This window comes from Gigantopelta aegis, chromosome 4, assembly GCF_016097555.1.
Source record: "Gigantopelta aegis isolate Gae_Host chromosome 4, Gae_host_genome, whole genome shotgun sequence".
Lineage (NCBI taxonomy): Eukaryota > Metazoa > Mollusca > Gastropoda > Neomphalida > Peltospiridae > Gigantopelta > Gigantopelta aegis.
In genome coordinates this window covers 31,215,858-31,240,220 of record NC_054702.1, presented here as the reverse complement: position 1 = coordinate 31,240,220, position 24,363 = coordinate 31,215,858, and the positions used below count along the sequence as shown (strand labels likewise).

The 24,363-nt window shown below is 39.6% G+C and overlaps 1 protein-coding gene across 2 annotated transcripts in view; it reads right to left on the bottom strand.

The window, feature by feature from the left end:
* Window positions 1–24,363, bottom strand: part of LOC121372018 (con-Ins Im2-like) — a 38,856-nt gene that overhangs the window by 12,992 nt on the left and 1,501 nt on the right. The window contains exons 2-3 of one of the 2 annotated variants that reach the window (XM_041498257.1): window positions 23,172–23,261; window positions 2,200–2,450 (exon numbers count right to left, since the gene is read on the bottom strand). In XM_041498257.1, the coding sequence (XP_041354191.1) occupies window positions 2,200–2,450; window positions 23,172–23,191 (271 nt within the window). In that variant the 5' untranslated portion in view covers window positions 23,192–23,261. The remainder of the gene's footprint in view (window positions 1–2,199; window positions 2,451–23,171; window positions 23,262–24,363) is intronic. The other variant, XM_041498258.1, reaches the window with a different exon arrangement.

Genomic DNA, 24,363 nt, shown 5'->3' with positions numbered 1-24,363 from the left:
CATTCGTTTGCGTGACAACGTAATAAAAATGGAACTTAATGTCCTATCTTTTTTCCTTTACTTTTTTTCAAATGGAAATTGCAATCTGAATTTTAGCTAGAAAACCTTGACAAAAATGTTTTAATTTCCTCGCGATGTTAGGGTTTTATTAATGGCATATTGATTCTTTTGTTCACGATTTTCTTCAATACAAAGGCTTGAAACTCTTAATTTATTACTTTGAAATAGCTGACTCAACAGATTAACTTCAATATAACTATGCCAAGGAAAGTTAAAGTTTGTTATGTTTAACGACACCACTAGAGCACACTGATGTTGATACTTGATTTCCATCAAGGGATTAACCATTCAAAAAAGTGTGTTTGTTTTGTTTAACGACACCACTAGAGCATATTGATTTATTAATCATCGGCTATTGTATGTCTAACATTTGGTAATTTTAACGTATAGTCTTAGAGAGGAAACCCGCTACATTTTTCCATTAGTAGCAAGGGATTTTTTTTATATGCACCATCCCACAGACAGGATAGCACATATTACGACGGCCTTCGATATACCAGTCGTGGTGCACTAGCTGTAACGAGAAATAGCCCAATGGACCCACCGACGGGGATCGATCCCAAATCGACCGCGCATCGGAGGCTTTACCACTGGACTATGTTCCGCCACCTATGTCAAGGAAAGGAAGGAAATTTTGCCTCCAATTTTATAGTTAACGTTTTTGGGCTATAGCTATTTCAAATATATTTGGGTTGGAGGGGGACAGAAAGAAAGAAAGAAATGTTTTATTTAACGACGCACTCAACACATTATATTTACGGTTATATGGCGTCAGACATATGGTTAAGGATCACACACATGGAGGGGGATAGAGTGGAAATGTCACATAATTTTGATCTTTCTTGACAGGACCATTATTGGAGTTTATAGTGCCTCCACAAATTGATGCTGAAAATATGGAATTAAAAAATTCCGGTCGAGTTTCAACTGTCTACTTGGGCCAACTGTAATCGAAGTGTTTCTTGTCATCCTGGTGTTTTAGAAAACAAAATTAATTTTTCATATTTTTCATATTTTTATAAAACGCACGTGCGTCTGAGAACTAATGGTTATGGAAGTTTGTTTTAATTAACGACACCACTAGAGCACATTGATTTATTAATCATTTGGCTAATGGAAGTCAAACATATGGTCATTTTGAGAGTCATAGAGAGGAAACCCGCTACGTTTTTCCATTAGTAGCAAGGGACCTTTTATATGCACCATCCCACAGATAGGATACCACGGCCTTTGATATACCAGTCGTGGTGCACTGGCCGGAAAGAGTAGTAGCCCAATGGGCCCATCGACGGGGATCGATCCTAGACCGATCGCGCATCAGGCGAGTGCTTTACCACTGGGCTAATGGTTATGGAGTCGAGTTCTAGTCTATTTTAAAGGGTATTTCACAGTTTCAACGTCACAAACTGTTGTTTCACTACATGTGGTGACTTTATCCACGCGTGTTACAGATTTGTAGATCAACTAAACGTAGTGTCCATTGTTAAGGGTTGAAACTAGGGTCTGCGACTTCAAAGGGACAGACCCTAGTTTCAGCCCATGAAAATTAACATTAAGTTTAGTTATCTACAAACCTGTAACACATTTGGATAAAGTTATAATTGAGTGAAACATGAGTGTGACTTTAAAATGGTGAAATACCTTCTAAAAATAGACTAAAAACTCGACTGCATAACTGTTACTTCTCAGTCACACGTGTTTTTGTTTTTTTAAATATGATAAATGCATTTTGTGATATTAAAAACACCAGGAAGATCAAAAACACTTCGAATGTACGGAAATAGATAATCTAAACAACAAAATTTAAGTAAAGTATGACTTCAGTTATCAAAACAAACGGCTCTAATTGTCAAAATTATGCCTTAGTGTTTAAAAACGAGGGTATGTCCCTTTAATATCTGCAGAGGCGGATCTATGGTGGGGGGGAGTGAGGGGCAGGGACCCGGGCCTCCCTAAATTTTGCAACAGTTATAATTTTATTATATATTAATTTTTCACTTTTTTACGATCCCCTCCAAACCTCCCCCAAAGTTCCATTGACATTCCGCCTCATGTCATTGCCCCCCCCCCCCCCCCACCACACACACACACCTAAATGGATTTTCTGGATCCGCCACTGGTCTGCTATTGTGTACTTACTGTAATCTGTATCTCGCTTCCTGAACCACTTCTCCCTGAAACCTCCAGAGTGCTGACATACCATACTGAGTACTTCTGAAAGGCGCGAGCCACAGACTCCGTGGTTCGCAGGTCCTTCTCTTCTGGTTTCCAAAGTACAAGTTTTTTCATAGTACGTAAACACTGGGCCTAACTGTAGACAGAGTACACCAATAAGAACCAGTGGGCATTTGGTAAAACCTTCCATACTCATACAGCCGAGAAAAAGGCACCTGAAAATGAAAATAATATGATAAACGAAAAGAAAGTTAAGACATCATTAGAGCATATTAGTTGATTGATTAATTAATCATCGGCTATTGGATGTCAAACATTTGGTAATTCTGACTCGTAGTCATCGGAGGAAACTCGATACATTTTTCCTAATACAGCAAGAGATCGTGTATATGCACTTTCCCACAGAGAGGAAAGCACATACAACGGCATTTGACCAGTTGTTGTGCACTGGTTGGAACGAGAAAAAACCGAGTCAGTTGAATGGATAAGGAAAAGAAAGACATGTTTTATTGAAAGACGCTCCTCAGCTCGTTTTAATTATGGTTATGTGGTGTCGAACATACGGTTAAAGACTACAGAGAGGTAATTAGAGAGGAAACCCGCTGCCGTCATGCCATGGCATACCAGTTGTAGAGCACTGGCTGGAACGAGAAGTAACCTATTGAGCTAGTTTTCGTTCCAGCCAGTGCACCACGACTGGTATATCAAAGGTCGTGGTAAGTGTTATCCTGTCTGTCAGATGGATTGCTTGCTACTAATGGAAATATGTAGCGGGTTTCATCTTTAAGACTAAATGTCAAAATTACCAAATATTTGACATCAAATAGCCGATTATTAATAATTAATGTGCTCTAGTGGTGTCGTTAAACAACACAAAACTTCCTTTTTTTCGTTAAACAAAACGAACTTTAAACTTTAACTTTCATCCATGACATCTTCTTAGCGTGAACATTTTTTATAGAAATAATTTAAAATGGAGATGATCAATTAAATTTTGTTTTAAAGCCAGTGCGCACTGTCCCTAGTGGAAACGTTCACGTTTATTAAGGCTGGCAAAACAATATAGCGCCTTAAAAAGCGGAAAACAGAACAATAAAGCAGGATATTGGGTATCCAGAGCACCTGCACTGGAAACAAATAAATCGCATGCAGGAAATCTATTATTTAAAGGCATCTGCAGTGGAAATAAAGAAACACAGGATATTGGTTATTAAATACTAAACAAACTTGAAGCCATATTATTATATATAAGAATACAAACAATATACACTGTAGCTGATTTGTTGTTCGTCTGCAATGTGTGCTGTTAAGATGTAAGCACTCACGGTGTAATATGGCAGTGAAAGTGAAGATTCTACTAGACTAATTGTAAAGTAAAATGTTACGCATACTCTTCTGCCAGTAATACTTACAGATAATAGTACATGTATATATTTTTAATATGATATATAGACAGATAGATTTATGTAGATACACATACAGAGATAAACCGGGATACCGAGCCAGCTAGCCAGCTAGACAAGATAGATAGACATACATACAGACAGACAGAAATAGATAGATAGATAGACAGACAGACAGACATAGATTGATTGATTAATGGACAGAGACAGATTGATATATAGTCAGACAGACGGGAAAGGGTGGACAGATAGACGAATTGATATATAGACAGACATAAATTAGTTGGATAGATATATAGATTGACAGTCAGACAGATAGTCATATAGAAAGAAAGATAGATACATACATACATACATACATACACACACACACACACACACACACACACACACACACACACACACACACACATACATACATACATTTTGTGAGGCCAGAAAGGATTTAATTATCCCCTGCGCCAGTGTGTTAATATCTATGTATGTAATAGTCAACCTTGACATACATACAATATATAGATATGCAGACACAATACATACTAGCCAGTGCCAGGTTTGCCCAGTTTCATGCACTTAGCGGGATCGACCGCGTAACTTGTAGGCCCCATGCATGTGTTTGAGGTCAGGTCAGGTCATAGGGTTTAACGTGCACATTCAGGGCAAGCTGTTTTAGCGTACGTCTGTCATGGGCACAGGTACCTGTGGTTGAGTTAAAGAGTATTCTTTTTAAAGATGCATCGATAGCTCAGAACGCATCGTGGTAAGTGGTTCGAGTCCCAGTAACGGCATGGGGCAATTTGTGAGGCCAGAAAGGATTTAATTATCCCCTGCGCCAGTGTGTTAATATCTATGTATGTAATAGTCAACCTTGACATACATACAATATATAGATATGCATACATCATTACATATATACAGACAGACATTTGGTAATTATCAACAGACTATAGGTGTCTGACGTGTGGTAATTGTCAACAGACTACGGGTGACTGATGTGCGGTAATTATCAACAGACTACGGGTGACTGATGTGCGGTAATTATCAACAGACTACGGGTGACTGACGTGTGGTAATTATCAACAGACTACGGGTGACTGATGTGCGGTAATTATCAACAGACTACGGGTGACTGACGTGTGGTAATTATCAACAGACTACGGGTGACTGATGTGCGGTAATTATCACTCTTTATAATATACGGATAATTAGCAAGAATGTCACTTAAATTAATTATTAACCAAAGAATAACAAGCTTGGGTTTTTTAACACCAGAAAAAAAACACAGTAGTGTCAGGGTTGGGGTCCTAATAATCATGGTTAATGGTTGTACATATAGAAAATAATACATGATGACCGTTAGATACCATTTATCTCACAACTCGTTTTTTAAATTTATCTAACGAGCAAAAGCGAGTTTGATACGTTTTAAACAACGAGTTGTGAGGTAAATGGCATCTAACGGACACGAATTTATTATTCTATTTCTTATATATCCTTAAAAAACCAGGTTTATTTTAACATCTTTTTCGACTAAATGTTATTTACAGCCGTTGCACTTGTAGCTAACTTACGCGTCACACACCCATGATTGTCAGGTTAACTATACGTCACAATGTAATCGATTTCCATCGTGAAGTTTTTGATTGGATGTATGGCAGTGGTGACCTGGTCATCACCTAGGAACAGCCAGTCGTATGTTTTGAAATTGTTAACACACTTACATGTGTAAAGAACCATGTGTTATCAAAAATAACACATGGTGTTCTCACCGACGGGTGTGTACAAAACAAAAGGCGCAGACACTGGTTTATAAACACTACTTCATCACTATTAGAGTCGTTTTGGGTCATCTAAATCAGACAGCACTTACACTTTATTGCTTAGATCATCCATTTGCGTACCTTACAAGTGTTTCTAGTCATCCTGGTGTTTGTAATACCACGAAATGCATTTTTCATATATTTAAAAACTAATTCCAACATACCTCTTACCATTGAGAACTAAGAGTTAAGGGCCAATGCACCACGACTGGTATATCAAATGCTATACTATCCCTTGCTATTAATGGAAAAATGTAGCGGGTTTCCTCTCTATGACTGTGAAAATTACCATATGTTTGACATCCAATAACCAATGATTAATAAATCACTGTGCTCTAGTGGTGTCGTTAAAGATAACAAGCTTTTAAGAGTTAAGGAGACGAGCTCTAGTCCATTTTAGTGAGTATTTCCTCGTTTCGTCGCCATAGTTACATCGCCACAGTTTCATCGTCACATCGCCACAGTTTCATCGCCACAGTTACATCGCCAAAGTTTCTTCGCCACAGTTTCATCGCCACAGTTACATCGCCACAGTTACATCGCTAAAGTTTCTTCGCCATAGTTACATCGCCACAGTTTCATCGCCACAGTTACATCGCTAAAGTTTCTTCGCCACAGTTTCATCGCCACAGTTTCATCGCCGCAGTTACATCGCCAGTTTCATGGCCACAGTTACATCGCCACAGTTTCATCGCCACAGTTTCATGGCCACAGTTACATTGCCACAGTTTCATCGCCACAGTTTCATCGCCACAGTTACATCGCCACAGTTTCATCGCCACAGTTTCATGGCCACAGACTCTTGCTTCACTATATTGTAACTTTATCCAGATGTGTTACAGGTTTGTAGATTACCTAACCTTAGCGTCAATTTTTACGAGTTAAAACTAGTCTGCGACATTAAGACAACATGATCCATTATAACAAAAGTAAAATAATGATACTGCCTCTTCACCACTTTGCTTGTAGTGTTTAACAATAGGGGATGTTATTGTGAAGGAAAATAAAAACGTACATGTGTTTGTGTGCGGACATGTATATATTATATATATAGAAAAAGAAAGAAAGAAATGTTTTATTTAACGACGCACTCAACACATTTTATTTACGGTTATATGGCGTCAGACATATGGTTAAGGACCACACAGATATTCGGAGAGGAAACCCGCTGTCGCCACATCATGGGCTACTCTTTTCGATTAGCAGCAAGGGATCTTTTATATGCACCATCTCACAGACATGATAGTACATACCACGGCCTTTGATATACCAGTCGTGGTGCACTGGCTGGAACGTATATATATATATATAGTGAATACCACCAAATAAAAGCTCATAGACGGCTAAGGATTCAGTAGGCAACGTTTCAATCAACATAATTATACACCATAGCTAATAATATACAACCCTTCAAACTGAGAACAAAATCAGGATGTGTGTGTGTGTGTGTGTGTGTGTGTGCGTGCGTATATGTGTGTGTCTGTGTGTATTTGTGTGCGTGCGTGCCTGCGTGTGTCTGTGTGTGTGTGTGTGGCTGTTTGTGGATGTGTGTGTATATGTGTGTGTGCGTGCGTGTGTGTCGATAGTTTCAGACGGGAAGTTTTTCCCACTACCCTAGTTCCACACACACAAATGGCATCCTAATGTTAGCAGGCCCCCGCGTGTTTCACGTACAATAGTACCAGGTACACTGATACCAGCTCACATTAAATTACAGGAATTTACTGGCTAGATGAAACAGTATTTTATGATAATAAAACATATGTTACATATCTCACATATTTTAGGCGTAGCTCCATTTAATGCGAAGGGGGAGGGACGTAGGCCAGTGGTAAAGCGCTATCTTGATGGTGTTTCTCCACCAAGAAAATGTCCCAGCATTCTGAATATAATAACTGGAAAAAGGGGGGGGGGGGGCATTATCCCGCCCGACCCCCCCCCCCCCGGTCCGAGGCCCCTGAATAACCATAAAATACACACGTGAGGTAAAACAAATAATGTTTAATGTTTATGGCTTTTCCAAAGCTTTGAATGAACGTGGAAGACCATTCTTTCATTTGATAACGTTCTTCACATGCTATTGGCATTTCAGAGAGTAAATTAAAAAATATACTTTGAAACGAAATTCTGAAGGAAAGAAATGTTTTATTTAACGACGCACTCAACATATTTTATTTACGGTTTTATATGGCGTCGGACATATGGCCAAGGACCACACAGATACTGAGAGAAGAAACCCACTGTCGCCCCTTCATGGGCTACTCTGAAATACTGAAGTCAATCGGGAAACTCAAGAGAACGTATCAAAACTACAAAACTAACTAAAAAAAATTGACAGACTTGATAGGAAAAGAAGAAGGAAGAAGGAAATGTTTTATTTAACGACGCATTCAACACATTTTATTTACGGTTAGCTTCCAAAACGAACTTGTTAGAAACACTATTAGGAATTGTTTTTATCGCAAAACAAATTCCTATTGTTAAGAAGTTTGAAGAAATTCGTGGAAAAGGGACATTCTGTAATTATTTTAAAACATGTTATCTGGTTACTGCTACACAGTTATGGTTACATGTATAAAACAACAACATTAGCGGTGAGAACAGCGAGTTTTATGTGAGCGATATTGTAAGTTTAAGGAACAATTATCTCCGAACGATAGAAAGAAAATGTCAAGAAGGATATGAATCTGTTTTCCTAGATGAGACATGGGTAAATGTTTCCCACACAGTTGTAAGTCAGTGGTCGTAAAATTCCCGTTTGTGAAAGGGAAAGACTCATTGTTTTAAATGTTGGATGCAATAGTAAAGGCTTTCTCCCTGGCTGTGTACTTGTGTTTAGAGCCAAATCCAAGGACAATCGTAACTACCACACAGAGATGAATAGTAAGATTTTGTGGAGTGAGTTGAAAACCAATTGCGATCAGCTTTACCCCCCCCCCCCCCCTCCCAAAGTCGCTGACTATTATGGACAATGCGCCATATCACAGTACCCAGGATCCAGATAGAAAACATCCCACATCAAACAGCAAGAAGAGTGATATGATACTTTGGTTAGAGAAACACAGCATTGTTATACCGAACAAGACCACCAAACCCATACTTTATTACATCATTAAAGCTAATAAAACATCACCAGTATTCTATAAGGTTGATCAACTCATAAAAGTCCGTGGGCACGATGTTTTACGTTTACCACCGTATCACTGTGTAATCGAAACGGTGTGGGGGAATTGTGAAGGGTGCTATTGGAAGACAGTGAAATTGGAAGACACAATTTTCAAGCAAGCAGACATTGAAAACCTGGTAAAAACGTTGTTACTCAACATCACCCAAGACACATGGGCTAACTGTGTAGAAAACGTTGAAAACGAAGTTGAGCCTGCCTATTGGTCAAAAGATGGCCTGACACATGCAACTGTAAAACCTATCACTGTGTCTGTAGACTGTAGACTCCGACTCTAAGGACTCGGACTCCGACGACTTAGACACCAACGACTCGGGCCCTGATGACTCGGACCCTAACGACTCGGACCATGACGACTCGGACCCTGAGGACTCGGACCCTGAGGACTCGGACCATGATAACTCGGGCCCTGACGACTCGGACCATGACGATTCGGACCCTGACGACTCGGACCCTGACGACTCGGTCCCCGACGACTCGGACCCTAATGACTCGGACCCTGACGACTCGAACCCTCACGACTCGAACCCTGACGACTCGGACCCTGACGACTCGGTCCCCAATGACTCGGACCCTGACGACTCGGATCTTGACGACTTGGACCCTGACGACTCGGTCCCCGACGACTCGGACCCTCACGACTCGGATCTTGACGACTCGGACCCTGACGACTCGGTCCCCGACGACTCGGTCCCCGACTACTCGGACCTTGACGACTCGGACCTTGACGACTCGGACCCCGACGACTCGGACCCTAATGACTCGGACCCTCATGACTCGGACCCTGATGACTCGGACCCTGACGACTCGGTCCCCGACGACTCGGTCCTTGACGACTCGGACCCTGACGACTCGGACCTTGACGACTCGGACCCTGACGATTCGGTCCCCGACGACTCGGACCCTGATGACTCGGACCCTGACGACTCGAACCCTAACGACTCGGACCTTGACGACTCGGACCCTGACGACTCGGTCCCCGACGACTCGGACCCTAATGACTCGGACCCTGACGACTTGGACCTTGACGACTCGGACCTTGACGACTCGGACCCTGACGATTCGGTCCCCGACGACTCGGACCCTAATGACTCGGACCCTGACGACTCGAACCCTGACGACTCGGATCCTGAGGACTCGGACCATGACATCTCTCAGTGGTGGTTAATATTATATGCTTAAATCTTGAGACGCCCCCTCATTCCCAGTTCATACTGAATTGACTACAGTGGCTGTTCCAGCAATCGAGTATAAAAAATGAGATTTTGGTTATAGAATTTGATGGTAGTTTGTTAAGAAACTTTTTTATTTACATTATAATTTTTTTTTTTATATATTTGAGTTGGTATGGGTGTAAAACTTAATGTGTTTTAACATTAGTGTTATCATTATTCATTATAGAGTTATAAGGTTATTCATCGGTTCCTTTTTGACGCAAACGGACTATAGTTAAGATGCACCTCGACCTTTGACCCGGTGTGATGCTATTCGACACACTGCTACCTACAAGTATGTATATATCGATATTAACATCTACACATATTTACAATGACTACATATTAATCACACATTATAATCACATGTCAAAAGCTGACAGTCTGTTAAGCCTTCTGTTAAAAAGAAGCTTTCAGGATTCCACGTCCAGTTGTCATGACGTCCATGTTGCTTGCAGTGTTTAACAATTAGGAGTTGACCATGTGGAGTTTTTAGATTTGCGGGTGTTATTGTTTATCTGATCCCGCAAATGTCATTTTTGACCGAAGGCGTTAGCCTGAGGTCAAAAATGAAACATTTGCGGGCATCAAATAGACAATAACACCCGAAAATCTAAAAACTCCATATGGTTATGTCCATTGTAAACTGAATCGTTTTTCTACGGAACTAACTGTATGTTTGGTATTTCTTGAAAAAAATTCCTGGCTACAATCTAACTGTAGACCCTTGGATCGTCAAATTCGCCTGTTCCAATTGCTAATGACATCACTTTCTACTGACGTCATTAGCTTTCCGGGTGTTATTTTCATTTGATCCCGGAAAAAGAATGTAATTAACCAATCACAATACAGAACACACAAAACACACTCGCCATCAGTTTACAATACGGGATGTAACTGATGTGAAATCACACATGCTGATTTGATATTTCTATTACCATGGTTGCCGCCGGCAATGTCTACGGTGACAATAACAGATATTGGACATGCGGTAATCCTATTACATACCACACAGTCGTGTGAGAATGTTTTTCGCTAAATGTTACCGCATGTAGTGGAAGCAATGGTAATATTTGTCTTAAAGAATTTTATACTCTTTTGAAATTGACTGTTTAAGCTTTGTGTCGTTCAGATCTTTGTCTTCTTCTTTACAAGAATTTAATTTGTTAATATCAGGAATTAATTGTCTTACAATACTGTTTTGCTTTTGTTTCAGGGTTTTCTTACATAATATTAATATTGTGATATCGGGCAAAAACATTTTTATTTTTACATTTAACTGATTACATTGGCGATGATGGTCCCTGTTTCGTGTGTATTATTTACTTATTTATTAGCTTGTTTTATGGTGCATATAAAAGATCCCTTGTTGCTAATCGAAAAGAGTAGCCCATGAAGTGACGACAGTGGGTTTCCTCTCTCACCTGTGTGGTCCTTAACCATATGTCTGACGCCATATAAACGTAAATAAAATGTGTTGAGTGCGTCGTTAAATAAAACATCCTTCCTTCCTTATTTTAGCTAATATATAATTTTAAGTAGTTGCAAGTGGATCTGATCCCGAGAAAACACATTGTCGTTACCTGGCTACTCTTAATAGAGATTACCAGTAAATGATCCTTTATAAACACTTCCCCACAGACAGGACGGTATTGATATCAACAAAGACAGATAAATAGTCAAATGGTCCTTGTATCTGCTTTTTAGCGTCAAAGCCAGTGCACCCTGACTGGTATATCAAAGGCCGTGGTAAGTGCTAATCTGTCCGTGGGATGGTGCATATAAATGATGCCTTGCTACTAATAGGAAAATGTAGCGGATTTCCAAATTGTTGACATCCAACAGTCAACGATTAATAAATCAATGTACTCTAGTGGCCTCATTAAATACAACAAACCTTAACTTAACTGTATCTGTTTGGCAAAATGAAAACTGACAAATAACATTGTATCAATTATGATACATAATCAAAATTATAAACTGAAATAAAAACAAAACTAATTACACAACCATAAACATTTATATGAAAAAACCCCACCCCACAAAACAATTAAGACATTTGAATTGAAAATAATAATTTTTACCTCAAAGATTTGATTATATAAGTTGCACGAGATTGTTTCTCAAATCTTAATTAAAATAAAAACAAATAACAAATAAATATAAATCTTTAAGACATTTGAATCGTATATGATATACAACATAAACTTTTTACCCCGAGATTTTGATTATGTAAGTCGCATGAGATTGGTTTTGAAATCGTAAGTATAACTGAAACAAACATAGGAAGTGATATTCCTTTTTTTTAAAAATAAGTAAAAACATTTGAATCACATACAAAATAAACTTTTTACCACAAGTATGATTATGTAAGTCGCACGAGATTTTATTTTTTTTAAATCGTAATTAAAACAGAAACAAAAATAATAATTAAAAAAGGAAGTTAAAACATTTGAATCATATACAATTTTATTTTTTAATCTTAAAACTTTGATTATGTAAATCGCACGAGATTGTTTTTGAAATCGTAATTAAAACAGAAACAAAAATGATAAGTAATATTCCTTTACAAAAAGAAGTTAAAACATTTGATTCATATACAAAATAAACTTTTTTACCTAAAGGACTTTGATTATGTAAAGTCTCACGAGCCTGTTTTTGAGTTCTTACCTTGGCTGAAAGTTAAAGACTCCAAGAGCGCTGTCAGGACTGTGGACAGCACTTGGCACAAGGCGCAAAAGAAAGAATACCTCCAAGACCTCTTCTCTTATCCTTTTATCGATGTCTGCTGCTTGCCACACACAACGGCGAGCAAGGCTGTTCAAATCCGTCGCAAACACCCGATTTGCTCTCTAGTGGGCCCCGAGTCTTTCCCGTCACCACGTGTTGTGATACCGATTGGTTTGTTCTAGGTGAACGTAAACCGATTATCGCTCATGTTGGCTTTATTTTGCGACTAAGTTTTAAAATATTTTTAATATAAAATCCCGCAAGTTTGATTATATTTCCCCCTACACAGCCTCGGTTCCGAGATGATCTTGTGAGTTATCTACACCCGACAATGCGGACACATTTGAGCAATGACACTAATAATCGATGCTAGTCTTCTTGCCGTTAGCAATTCTGTCATTCTTTGCTTGGCCAAATTAACGTCTAAACCGCAAGCAATTATTTGACGTGCAAAGACATTCATATATGTGTTTGTATAATTTATTTTGTATGACAAATAAATGATTAGCTTTTTCTTGTTCCACGTCCGTTGTATCCACTGGGCAGGCGACCACAGTTGATTCTTGTAATTAACTAGTAAATAATTTATAACGAAGTCTACAGAATTGCAACGTTCCTCAATAAACTATTGCTAGTAAGTCATATATCAATCGGAACTATTTTGTTGAATTATAATATAACTTAGTTGATCTGCATAGTTCCATCTCTGAAGATGTCTAGTTCTCATTTAATCATGATGCAATGGCATTTCTGTTGCCCGATACTGGCACTTCCAGGGGCCATAGGAGTCATGCCCCCCCCCCCCCCCCAACTTCACCCCCACCGTATCACTTCTCGTTTTTCCCCACCACCATTTATATTTGCCTGTCGGGAATTAACACTCATTAACAGTGTATATGCCCCCCCCCCAATGCGGGTGCCCCCCACCCCACCCCCACCCCCCCCCCAATCTAAAATATCGGCCTCAGTGGTGTAGTGGTAGTGGTACTGGCTCCCACCCAGACTGAGTTTTAACGACTCCGTGGGAAGGTGTAATGCCACTACGTCGACTTCTCTCACACTAACCACTAATTACTAACTACTAATCCACTGTTACCAGGTTCCTGTTTTATTAAGCGATTTTAGCGCTAAGATCATCTTAAGTCAGTAACTACCTTATGCTCTTAATGTGAAATTAGCGCTAAGTTGGCTTCGTAAAGCGGGTCTCAGGACAAACATCCCAGACAGCGGAGAGGTGTGCCCAGAAGAGCTTGGTTGAACCTTAATTGGATTATAAGCCTGAAAATAAGTATAAAGAGAAAATGTTGCGCGAAGTAGTAAAATTTTAGATCTAGTCATACAGATCAATCTGACACTCCACAACGCCGTCAGAAAGAAAGAAATGTTTTATTTAACAACGCACTCAACACATTTTATTTACGGTTATATGGCGTCAGACATATGGTTAAGGACCACACAGATATTGAGAAAGGAAACCCACTGTCGCCACTTCATGGGCTACTCTTTTTGATTAGCAGCAAGGGTTCTTTTATATGCACCATCCCACATACTGGGTAGTACATACCACGGCTTTTGATATACCAGTCGTAGTGCATTGGCTGGAACGAGAAATAGCCCAATGGGCCCACAGACGGGGATCGATCCAAGACCGACCGCGCATCGAGCGAGCGCTTTACCACTGGGCTAGGTCCCGCCCCTCCCACAAGCCGGTTAGAGTACTCGGGCTACGTTTCAGTATGTACGTTTTCCGTGAATCCGTAAAGCCGCGAATTATCAAAATACTGTGTCTGTCATGTCTGTGTTTCTGTGCTATCCGCGAACCGTGCGTGATCCGTGTACGTGAATGTGAAATCGATTTTCGAGCGATTTTTCATGGATTCACGAATCACGCAAGTGCGGAATACCTAAAAAAAATTACGTCATACGGAAGAAAGCATCATCAGTATGGGCAAGAAATCTAAAGTGACCGATGGTGTTACCGTGATCATTCGAAATTAATGCCTGTCCTGATGTCTTCACGAATGGGTACACGCGCACGGTATTGAAACGCTCAACACGGACGCGGATTCGTGGTTTCATGCACTACATACACGGAAAAACGTACACATGGAAACGTAGCTTAAATGTTTTTGTGGTCTGCTGAAGGTTGCGCACTACCATTAATTATTCCATGTAGTTCAATGTCTATGTCAGAATATATTCTGAGGCTACAAGGGAGTGGTCTCTCTTGACAACTGTTTGCTAAAAAAATCAACATAGATAGACCAGGAACATTTTCAGTCAGGCTACTAGGGAGTGGTCTCTCTTGACAACTGTTTGCTAAAAAAAATCAACATAGATAGACCAGGAACATTATTTTTCAGCTAGCAAAACCTCATGCCAGAGCAGCGCCTCATGTTGCCGTTGTACAAATGTCTGTATACCACTTACCAGTTGCTATCAGTTGTTATCAGCACTAATCAACTTCAAATCAATGGTTTACTAGGGTCTGTCCCTTTAACGAAACTTAGTGTGCATTTTCATGGGCTGAAACTAGGGTCTGTCCCTTTAACCAAACTTAGTGTGCATTTTTATGGGCTGAAACTAGGGTCTGTCCCTTTAACCAAACTTAGTGTGCATTTTTATGGGCTGAAACTAGGGTTTGTCCATTTAAAGACACTGTCATGGGTGTAACATGTTTCTAACTAATTACTAATATGAAACATTAAATACATTGTCTTTCTTAAGAGTCTGTATTGTGAAATGTGTTTTTGGTCGTCCTAATTTTTGTAGCTCGCAAACTGGATTTTATCTCTCAATAATTTTGTACGCACGAAAACCCCCCAAAACAACATTGTATTAGGAAGTAAAATTAAATTTGTACCCCTCAAAATGTTAAGATAACCAGAACCTTTTTGCACACAACAGACATTGGTGTTGTAAATAAGAAGAATATTTAATATCTAATTTTAGTCTATGAAAAGGCTACATTATATGGGAACATGTTTCAATGCCAACACACTCAGAACAATTACTTTATGTGTTCAGGAGGTCGAGCGCTCGCGATCAATTTGACTGATACCATCGTCTTCTATTATATCACATTCATTTCACTTTAAACGCAAAACCAAGTCCTCCTGAACGTCTCAGATAAATGTCCTCTTGAATATTGAATGTTAAAGGAACAATCTTGCCTTTGAAAAATGTAATACATTTTATTAATGAAGGAAAGAAGGAAAATGGTTTATTTAGCGACGCACTCAACACATTTTATTTACTGTTATATGGCGTCGGATATGTGGTTAGGGACCACACATATATTGAGGGAGGAAATCCGCTGTCGCCACTTCATGTGCTACACTTTTTCGATTAGCAACAAGGGATATTTTATATGCACCATCCCATAGACAGGATAGCACATACCACGGCCTTTGATGTACCAGTCGTGGTGCACTGGCTGGAGCGAGAAAAGGCATAATGGGCACACTGACGGGGATCGATCCCAAACCAGCCGCGCATCAAACGAGTGCTTTAACCACTGGGCTACGTTTTGCCCCTTTTATTAATGAAAGCACACAAACACAACCGCTGCCTTTAAGTCGCAAAGCCTAGTTTCAACCCGTGAACATGGACACCAAGTTTTGTCAATCTACAAACCTGTAACACATTTGAATAAAGTTACAATAGGGTGAAGCAAACGTCTGTGATGTTGAAATCGGGGAAATACCAATAAAAAGTAGATTAGAGCTCGTCTCCATAGCCGTTACTTCTCAGAAGGACATCCGTTTTTAAAAATGTGAAACGTGTATTTCGTGGTATTAGTAACAGCAGGATGACCTGAAACACTTCGGATTTACGGAAATGGAGAATCTAAACAATAAAATGTTCGATTTCATTGATTAAAAACGGCTCTAATTATGAAAAATACGGGTAAACTAGGGTCTGTCACTTTAAACCAATTGTATGGGTTTGCTATAACCAGTTCGCGCCAACTTTGACAGTTAACAGTCGCCGGGCTCTCGTCTATTGGTGTCTTGCCACAAATGGTTCGACACAGCTCAGCATAAAAAACATATAAGCCTGTGTATTAAACCACAATTATAGTGTTTAAGTATGTTTTCGCTATAACCAGTTCGCGCCATCTTTGATAGTTAACAGTCGCCGGGCGCTCGTCTGTCGGTGTCTTGCCACAACTCAGTCAACTGATTCGACACAGCTCGGCATAAAAAAAACATATAATCCTGTGTATTAAACCACAATTATAGTATTTAAGTTTCTATTTTGGAAGAAGTGAATATCCCTTGTAAGGTCATTCTTCTATATAAAAAAAAAAACCTATATTAACGTCGCTACCTAGAGCTTGAAATGTCATCACTCTGATTATTTTCGAGACGTATGAATAGGGAAACAACTCTAATTAAAGCTGCATACAGGATACAGCGCATGATATGACATTCAGATCTAGATGCGGGAATCAACCATGTTTTACGCCATAATTTCAACAGTCATATCTGTTCTGATTTTCTTTTAAATACTAAACAATCTTAAAACATTAATTCCGCGGAATTAAATATGTAGCCGGTTTATCCTAGTAGTACATGTAGCACATGTAGCACATGATACGGGCCCTGCACTTCAGGGGGCCCCACGGTGATGTATACATTTATTTCCCCAAGGTCATTTTTTCCCTCTCCTTGAGGGGGGTTACAATATATATATATCCTGGGAAGGTGGGCCCGTTGTTATTTGTGCTACAGGCCCCGCGGATCCTTAAATCGGCTCTGCGCTTTCCATAAACGTATAAAGGCATACTAAGAAACTTCTTCCAGACAGTGAGAGCCAGATCAGGTCAGGTCATAGGGCTTAACGTGCACATTCAGAGCAAGCTGTTGTAGCGCACGCCTTTCATGGGCGCAGTGTTTATCCATGTCGGCTCCTCCGTTCAGGGCAGGAAAGGGTTGTTGTAGGAGGGACCACCCGCGCTGGCGAATGCAAGTGAGGACCAGCAACCCGACCAGAGCCAGTAGCTATTGTGGTGCTATTCAATTTTGAATGTCCTGTAAGATAAAGTCCACAATATAAAGATTGCGCAGTTTTCGTGAGGTACTTTGGCGCATAATTTGGAACGGGTCATCGAAAACAAATGGACCTATTTGAGTGACTGAGTGTCCTTACACTAAAGGCATAAACGGAGACTTTGATACTTTCCAGTATTTATTATTTTGACATTAGTTTCCCTTTTCGCATTTTGAACTTTTGGAAAATTATTAAAGGGACTGTTCTGAGTTTGATGCTATTGTAACGTGTTTACGACTGACAGATCCTTTTTGATGAGTAAAATAGCATATACTTTCGTGTTTAGAATATCAGTGTCTGTATCGTAACAGCTCAAATCGGATTTTATCTCTCAATAATAATAAAGGGCGGGAAGTTTAGCCAGTGGTAAAGCGTTCGCTTGATGTGTGGTCGGACTAGGATCGAACTCCGTTGGTGGGTCCATTGGGCTATTTCTCGTTCCAGCCAGTTCTCCACCTCTGGTGTAACAAAGGCCGTGGTATGTACTATCCTGTCTGTGGGATGGTGCATATAAAAGATGCCTTGCTGCAGATCGAAAAGAGTAGCCCATGAAGTGGCGACAGCGGGTTTCCTCTCTCAATATATGTGTGGTCCTTAAACCATATGTCTGACGCCATATAACCGTAAATAAAATGTGTTGAGTGCGTCGTTAAATAAAACATTTCCTTCCTTCCTTCCTTCCCAATAATAATAATAACAACACGAAAACATAATGCATGTTACGAAGTTAAATTAACTATCATAGCTACAAACATTAGCTCTCGACCAGAAATAAACTGAATATACAGACACTGGTATTGTAAACAAGAAAATGTATATAATGTGCTATTTTAGTTGCCAAAAAAGGCTCTGTTCGTCCGAAACATCTTATAATGGCTGCAAACTCAGGATAGTCTATTTAACAAAACTGATCACTACGAAAGAAAGACATGTTTTATTTAACGACGCACGCAACACATTTTATTTACGGTTATATAGCGTCAGACATATGGTGAAGGACTACACAGATATTGAGAGAGGAAACCCGCTGTCGCCACTTCATGAACCACTCTTTCCGATTAGCAGCAAGGGATCCTTTATATGCACCATCCCACAGGCAGGGTAGTACATACCACGGCCTTTGATGGTGCACTGGCTGGAACGAAAAATTGATCACTACGAAGTTGTTTTAACCTTTCTGTAAATATTGTTTTCTTCTTCAGAAACAGGTGGACATTCTTCTCAGGGTATTGCAGGATGCAGTCAACAAGGCAGAATAGTGAAATTAAAAACAAAATCATGCAAAGGAAACCGTTAACCCTGCAGTAATATGCATTAAACGGAAGCACAATGACAATGTGACCGAGGTAGATCAGCTTCAAACGAAGGTGTGACGCTTGTAGGAAACACTGAGGAAATTGGAAACGTCATTCCGTGGCGCGTTCATGGCAAGATCTAGATCTGAAGGGTCATAACAAGTCAACAGATCCACTCTTGCAAAGGATACAGAAAATCGACTGACATGATTTAGAGCAACACTGTGAAAAACAACATGAACATAAAATAGCAAAACAAACGTTAGACACTAAGAGACCATTTTACGATATTACGCATCACTGATGAAAGTCAACAGATCCACTTTAGCGAAGAATTCAGAAAATCGGCTGAGATGCTTTAGACTAACACCACGAAAAACATAGATGATCAATTTTTTTAAGGAGAGGGGGGATTAAATTAATATACAACAAAACCACAGCACGAAAAACACATCAGCTATTGGGTGTCAGAGGTGAAAATACATCGGTTATTGGGTGTCAGAGGTAAAAATACATCGGCTATTGGGTGTCAGAGGTAAAACACATCGATTGTTGAGTGTCAGAGGTAAAAACACATCGGCTATTGGGTGTCAGAGGTAAAAACACATCAGCTGTTGGGTGTCAGAGATAAAACACAGGCTATTGGGTGTCAGAGGTGAAAACACATCGACTATTGCTTGTCAGAGGTAAAACACATCGGTTATTAGGTGTCAGAGGTAAAAACACATCGGCTATTGGGTGTCAGAGTTAAAACACATCGGCTATTGGGTGTCAGAGGTACAAACGCATCAGCTATTGGGTGTCAGAGGTAAAAACACATCGGTTATTGGGTGTCAGAGGTAAAGCACATCGGTTACTGGGTGTCAGAGGTAAAAACACATCGGCTGTTGGGTGTCACAGGTAAAACACATCGGTTGTTGGGTGTCAGAGGTAAAAAAAAACACATCGGTTGTTGGGTGTCAGAGGTAAAACACATCGGTTGTTGGGTGTCAGAGGTAAAACACATCGGTTGTTGAGTGTCAGAGGTAAAACACATCGGTTGTTGGGTGTCAGAGGTAAAACACATCGGTTGTTGAGTGTCAGAGGTAAAACACATCGGTTGTTGGGTGTCAGAGGTAAAACACATCGGTTGTTGAGTGTCAGAGGTAAAACACATCGGTTGTTGAGTGTCAGAGGTAAAACACATCGGTTGTTGAGTGTCAGAGGTAAAACACATCGGTTGTTGGGTGTCAGGTATATGACGATCAACATAACACAATCTTCAAAACTACTAAAACAAATGTTAGACACTCGGAGGCCATTTCAAGATATGACGCATCAATGACTAAAATGTCTGATGCCACACCCTATTTCGACCTTGGAGAAAATACTGACTATTTCAACTATGGACTTGATATGGGGCAGGATATACTCACCTTTCGCGAACACCTAATATCATCACTGTTTTTACAGTAATTTGTGAATGCATGCTATCACAGCTGTATATATATATATATATATATATATATATATATATATATATATATATATATATATATATATATATATATATATGTGTGTGTGTGTGTGTGTGTGTGTGTGTGTATTCCTTTGAGCTCTATTCTGTGCATGTTTCTGTTCTCTAAGCTAGTCATGTATATGTGTGTATGTGTATATATATATATATATATATATATATATATATATATATATATATATATATATATATATATATATATGTCTGTGTGTGTGTGTGTGTGTGTGTGTGTGTTCTTTTGAGCTCTATTCTGTGCATGTTTCTCTTCTCTAAGCTAGTCATGTAAGTGGCAGTCCTCATACAGGCGGTGCAGAATGGATGTAACATTACGGATCTTTTAGGGAGTGGTTGTCCTCCTAAGGACGAGCACCTAATAGTGGATCATGGAAGCAATCTTGATTTTGCCTCAAACATCCTTTCAACTCTGTCTTGTGAAGAGATACGATTTTGATCACGGAATACGATTTTGATCACGGAATACGATTTTGTCATTCAGGTTTATGGTCAATCCGTGGAAACACTGTATGGAACTGTGATAAACACAACTAATACTGCACCGAACTATAGCACAAAACGAAAAACATATAGAGCTGAAAACAATATCAGAACTTAATACAGAACTATTAATGTTTATGTTTACTTGATTCAGAAGAAAGTGTGCTTTATTCACTATCCTCAAGAAAAACCATAAGAATATTGCACCACGATGGGGAACAGCACTCCATGTGGCGATGATCAAGAAAGTTCTGATCTTTCACAACTCTGTAGTAGGAAGGAAGGAAATGTTTTATTTAATGACGCACTCAACACATTTTATTTATGGTTATATGGCTTCAGACATATGGTTAAGGACCACACATATATTGAGAGACGAAACCTGTTGTCGCCTATTCATGGGCTACTCTTTTCGATTAACAGCAAAGGATCGTTTATATGCACCATTCCACAGACAGAATAGTACATAACCACGGCCTTTGATACACCAGTTGTGGAGCACTGGCGTGAACGAGAAATAGCCCAATGGGTCCACCGACGGGGATCGATCCTAGACCGACCATACATCAAGCGAACGCTTTACCAGTGGGCTACATCCCGCCCCGTCAACTATTAGGATGACTTTTCATTTTCCTGCGGTATAGAGTGAAACAAAAAGAACAATTGACGTATATATCGGGTGGCCTCAAAAACCAAAACACTACTGAATATGGAATTGCATTAAAGGAAGAAATGCTTTATTTAACGACGTACTCAATACATTTTATTTACGGTTATATGGCGTCGGACATATGGTTAAGGACCACACAAATATTGAGGGAGGAAACCCGCTGTCGCCACTTCGTGGGCTACTCTTTTCGATTAGCAGCAAGCACATACCACGGCCTTTGTTACACTATAGACAGAATAGCACATACCAGTCGTGGTGCATTGGCTGGAGCGAGAAATAGCCCAATGGGGCCCACTGACGGGGATCGATCCCAAACCGACCGCGCATCAAGCGAGCGCTTTACCACTGGGCTACGTCTCGCCCCCGGAATAGAATTAAATGAAGGTATGTGGACTGTAACTTTGATATTTAACACCTAGTATAAGGCTATTTTATACTTTCAGTGAAAAGTTTAGGCCTATAGGTCAAATATTGTTAAAATAGCAACAAATTCAAAATTTAAGTAAAAACAATGCGATGTTCGTTGCACTTATATCCCTTCTATCTGTCATCGCATTATTTTACTTACAATGGGTGTGCAATATCAAGTAAATGCTTTATTTAACGACGCACTCAACACATTTTATTTACGGTTATATGGCGTCAGGTATATGGTTAAGGATCACACAGATATAGAGAGAGGAAACCCGCTGTCGCCACTTCATGGGCTACTCTTTTCGATTAGCAGCAAGGGATCTTTTATATGCACCATCCCACATACAGGATAGTACATACCACAGCCTTTGTTACACCAGTTGTGAAGCACTGGCTGGAACGAGAAACAGCCCAATGGGGCCACCGACGGGAATCGATCCTAAACCGACCGCGCATCAAGCGAGCGGTTTACCACTGGGCTACGTCCCGCCCCTGTGCAATTTCAAAGTCCCCATATTATTTTATTGTTTAATTACTTTAACATTTATAATATTTTGAATTAATTTACCCCAAAGGCCAAATCTCCATACTGAATCAAAAGCTTTGCTAAAAATCTGTAAATATACAGAAAACGTTTTTTCTTTCGTGCTTTCACGAGTCCAATTAGTCCAAGTAGCAAGTGATGTTCGCGGTACTGGTGGATCCGTTACCAGCCACGGGTTGATTAGGTATCATTTCTACAGGTAGAGTTGAATGGTGTTTGAAAATAAATATTTTCACAAAGAAAAGTCACATTCGCCTATATTTTGAGTGAATGCTGTTTGGGTTTTAATTTTCTCGATCGTGACTCCTTGTGCCATTTCTATTACAATGTGACGTCTTGATTCATTAAAGGCGCAATATTAGCTGCCAGAATTTTTTTTTTTTTTACTAATGTAATGCGCAAAACACTAATACCAGCAGTCCGCACCAGCTGTCGCCATTTTAGAATATTGTTTGTATAATGTATATAATACACTTACAAGAAAAACAATACAAAGTAACATTTTAAAAATAATATTAACGCGATTAAACTATAGCAAAATAACTGTGTATGAGATCGTCAGAGAGCATTGCTACTTGTCTTAAACATAAACTAACTTGCGTGAATTCTGCTGCATTTTAAGAAGAAAGCAAATACATATCCCCTACAGGGCCCTGCACATTTTCGTATCTTCAAGGGTCATAACTCTGTGGAAAAAATATGTAAATAGCCATGAAAGTTAAACCTGATATGTAACAGTATATACTAAAGCTATATTCAAAATTCCATCTCAAAACCTTCAGGCATTGCAAAAGAAAAGTCCGAAAAACTATTTTTCATATCTCCTAAGTTCAAGGGCCAAAAACAGATAATTCGCCATGAAATTGAAAATAAAACTTGATCTGTAACAGTACATGATAAAGCTATACACAAACTGTCAACCCAGTATCTCAAGGCTTTGTGGAAAAAACATCCGAAAAAATGTATGTGGGACAGACGGACAGACGGTCGGACAGACAGAAAGACGGAAATGAAACTTATAGTCCCCTCCGGTTGGACCGGTAGGGTACTAAAAAGAATATTTCAGTATGACCCACACGTTGTATTGATGGTTCCACCAGAAGATAAAGCTGGTTTTCCATTAAATATGTAAAAGATCGTCGATCGACGCAGATCGACACAGATCGACGCAGATCGACGCAGACCAAAGGAAACGCAGTCACTTGCGTCGATCTGCGTCCGTCACAGAGTTTATAGAAATCCTCCTTTTCTATATACATGTGTATCTCAAAGTCATTCCCGGCATTGCAGTACTGTAGTAAACCAATACGTCACGATTTAGAACGTTGATACATCCACTGTCTTCCGTTTATTTTGAGAGCTGCCACGACTAAATATATTTTGAAATATCTCTGTCCTTGACCGTAACCACAGTGGACTGTCATAATGCATTACAAGTACTCTTGTACTGTTTTCTTAACAGTTGAACATTACAGCAGCAGCAGCAGCAGTAGCTGTAAGGTAACACACCACTAAAAAAAAAGCACCGTGTTTATTACTTTGTGTAGCATAGTCCGGTAAGTGATATAAAACACTGAAGTGCCTTTTCAATTATTTCATTGGTGAAAAGTAAAAGTTTATTTTATTTAATGAAACCTCTAGAGAACAATGAGTTATTCATTATCGGCTATGGGATGTCAACCATTTGGTAATTCAGACATAGACTGTTAGAGAGGAAACCCGCAAAGATTTGTTTCTATTAGTAACAATGGATCTTTTATATGCACCATCCCACAGACAGGATAACAC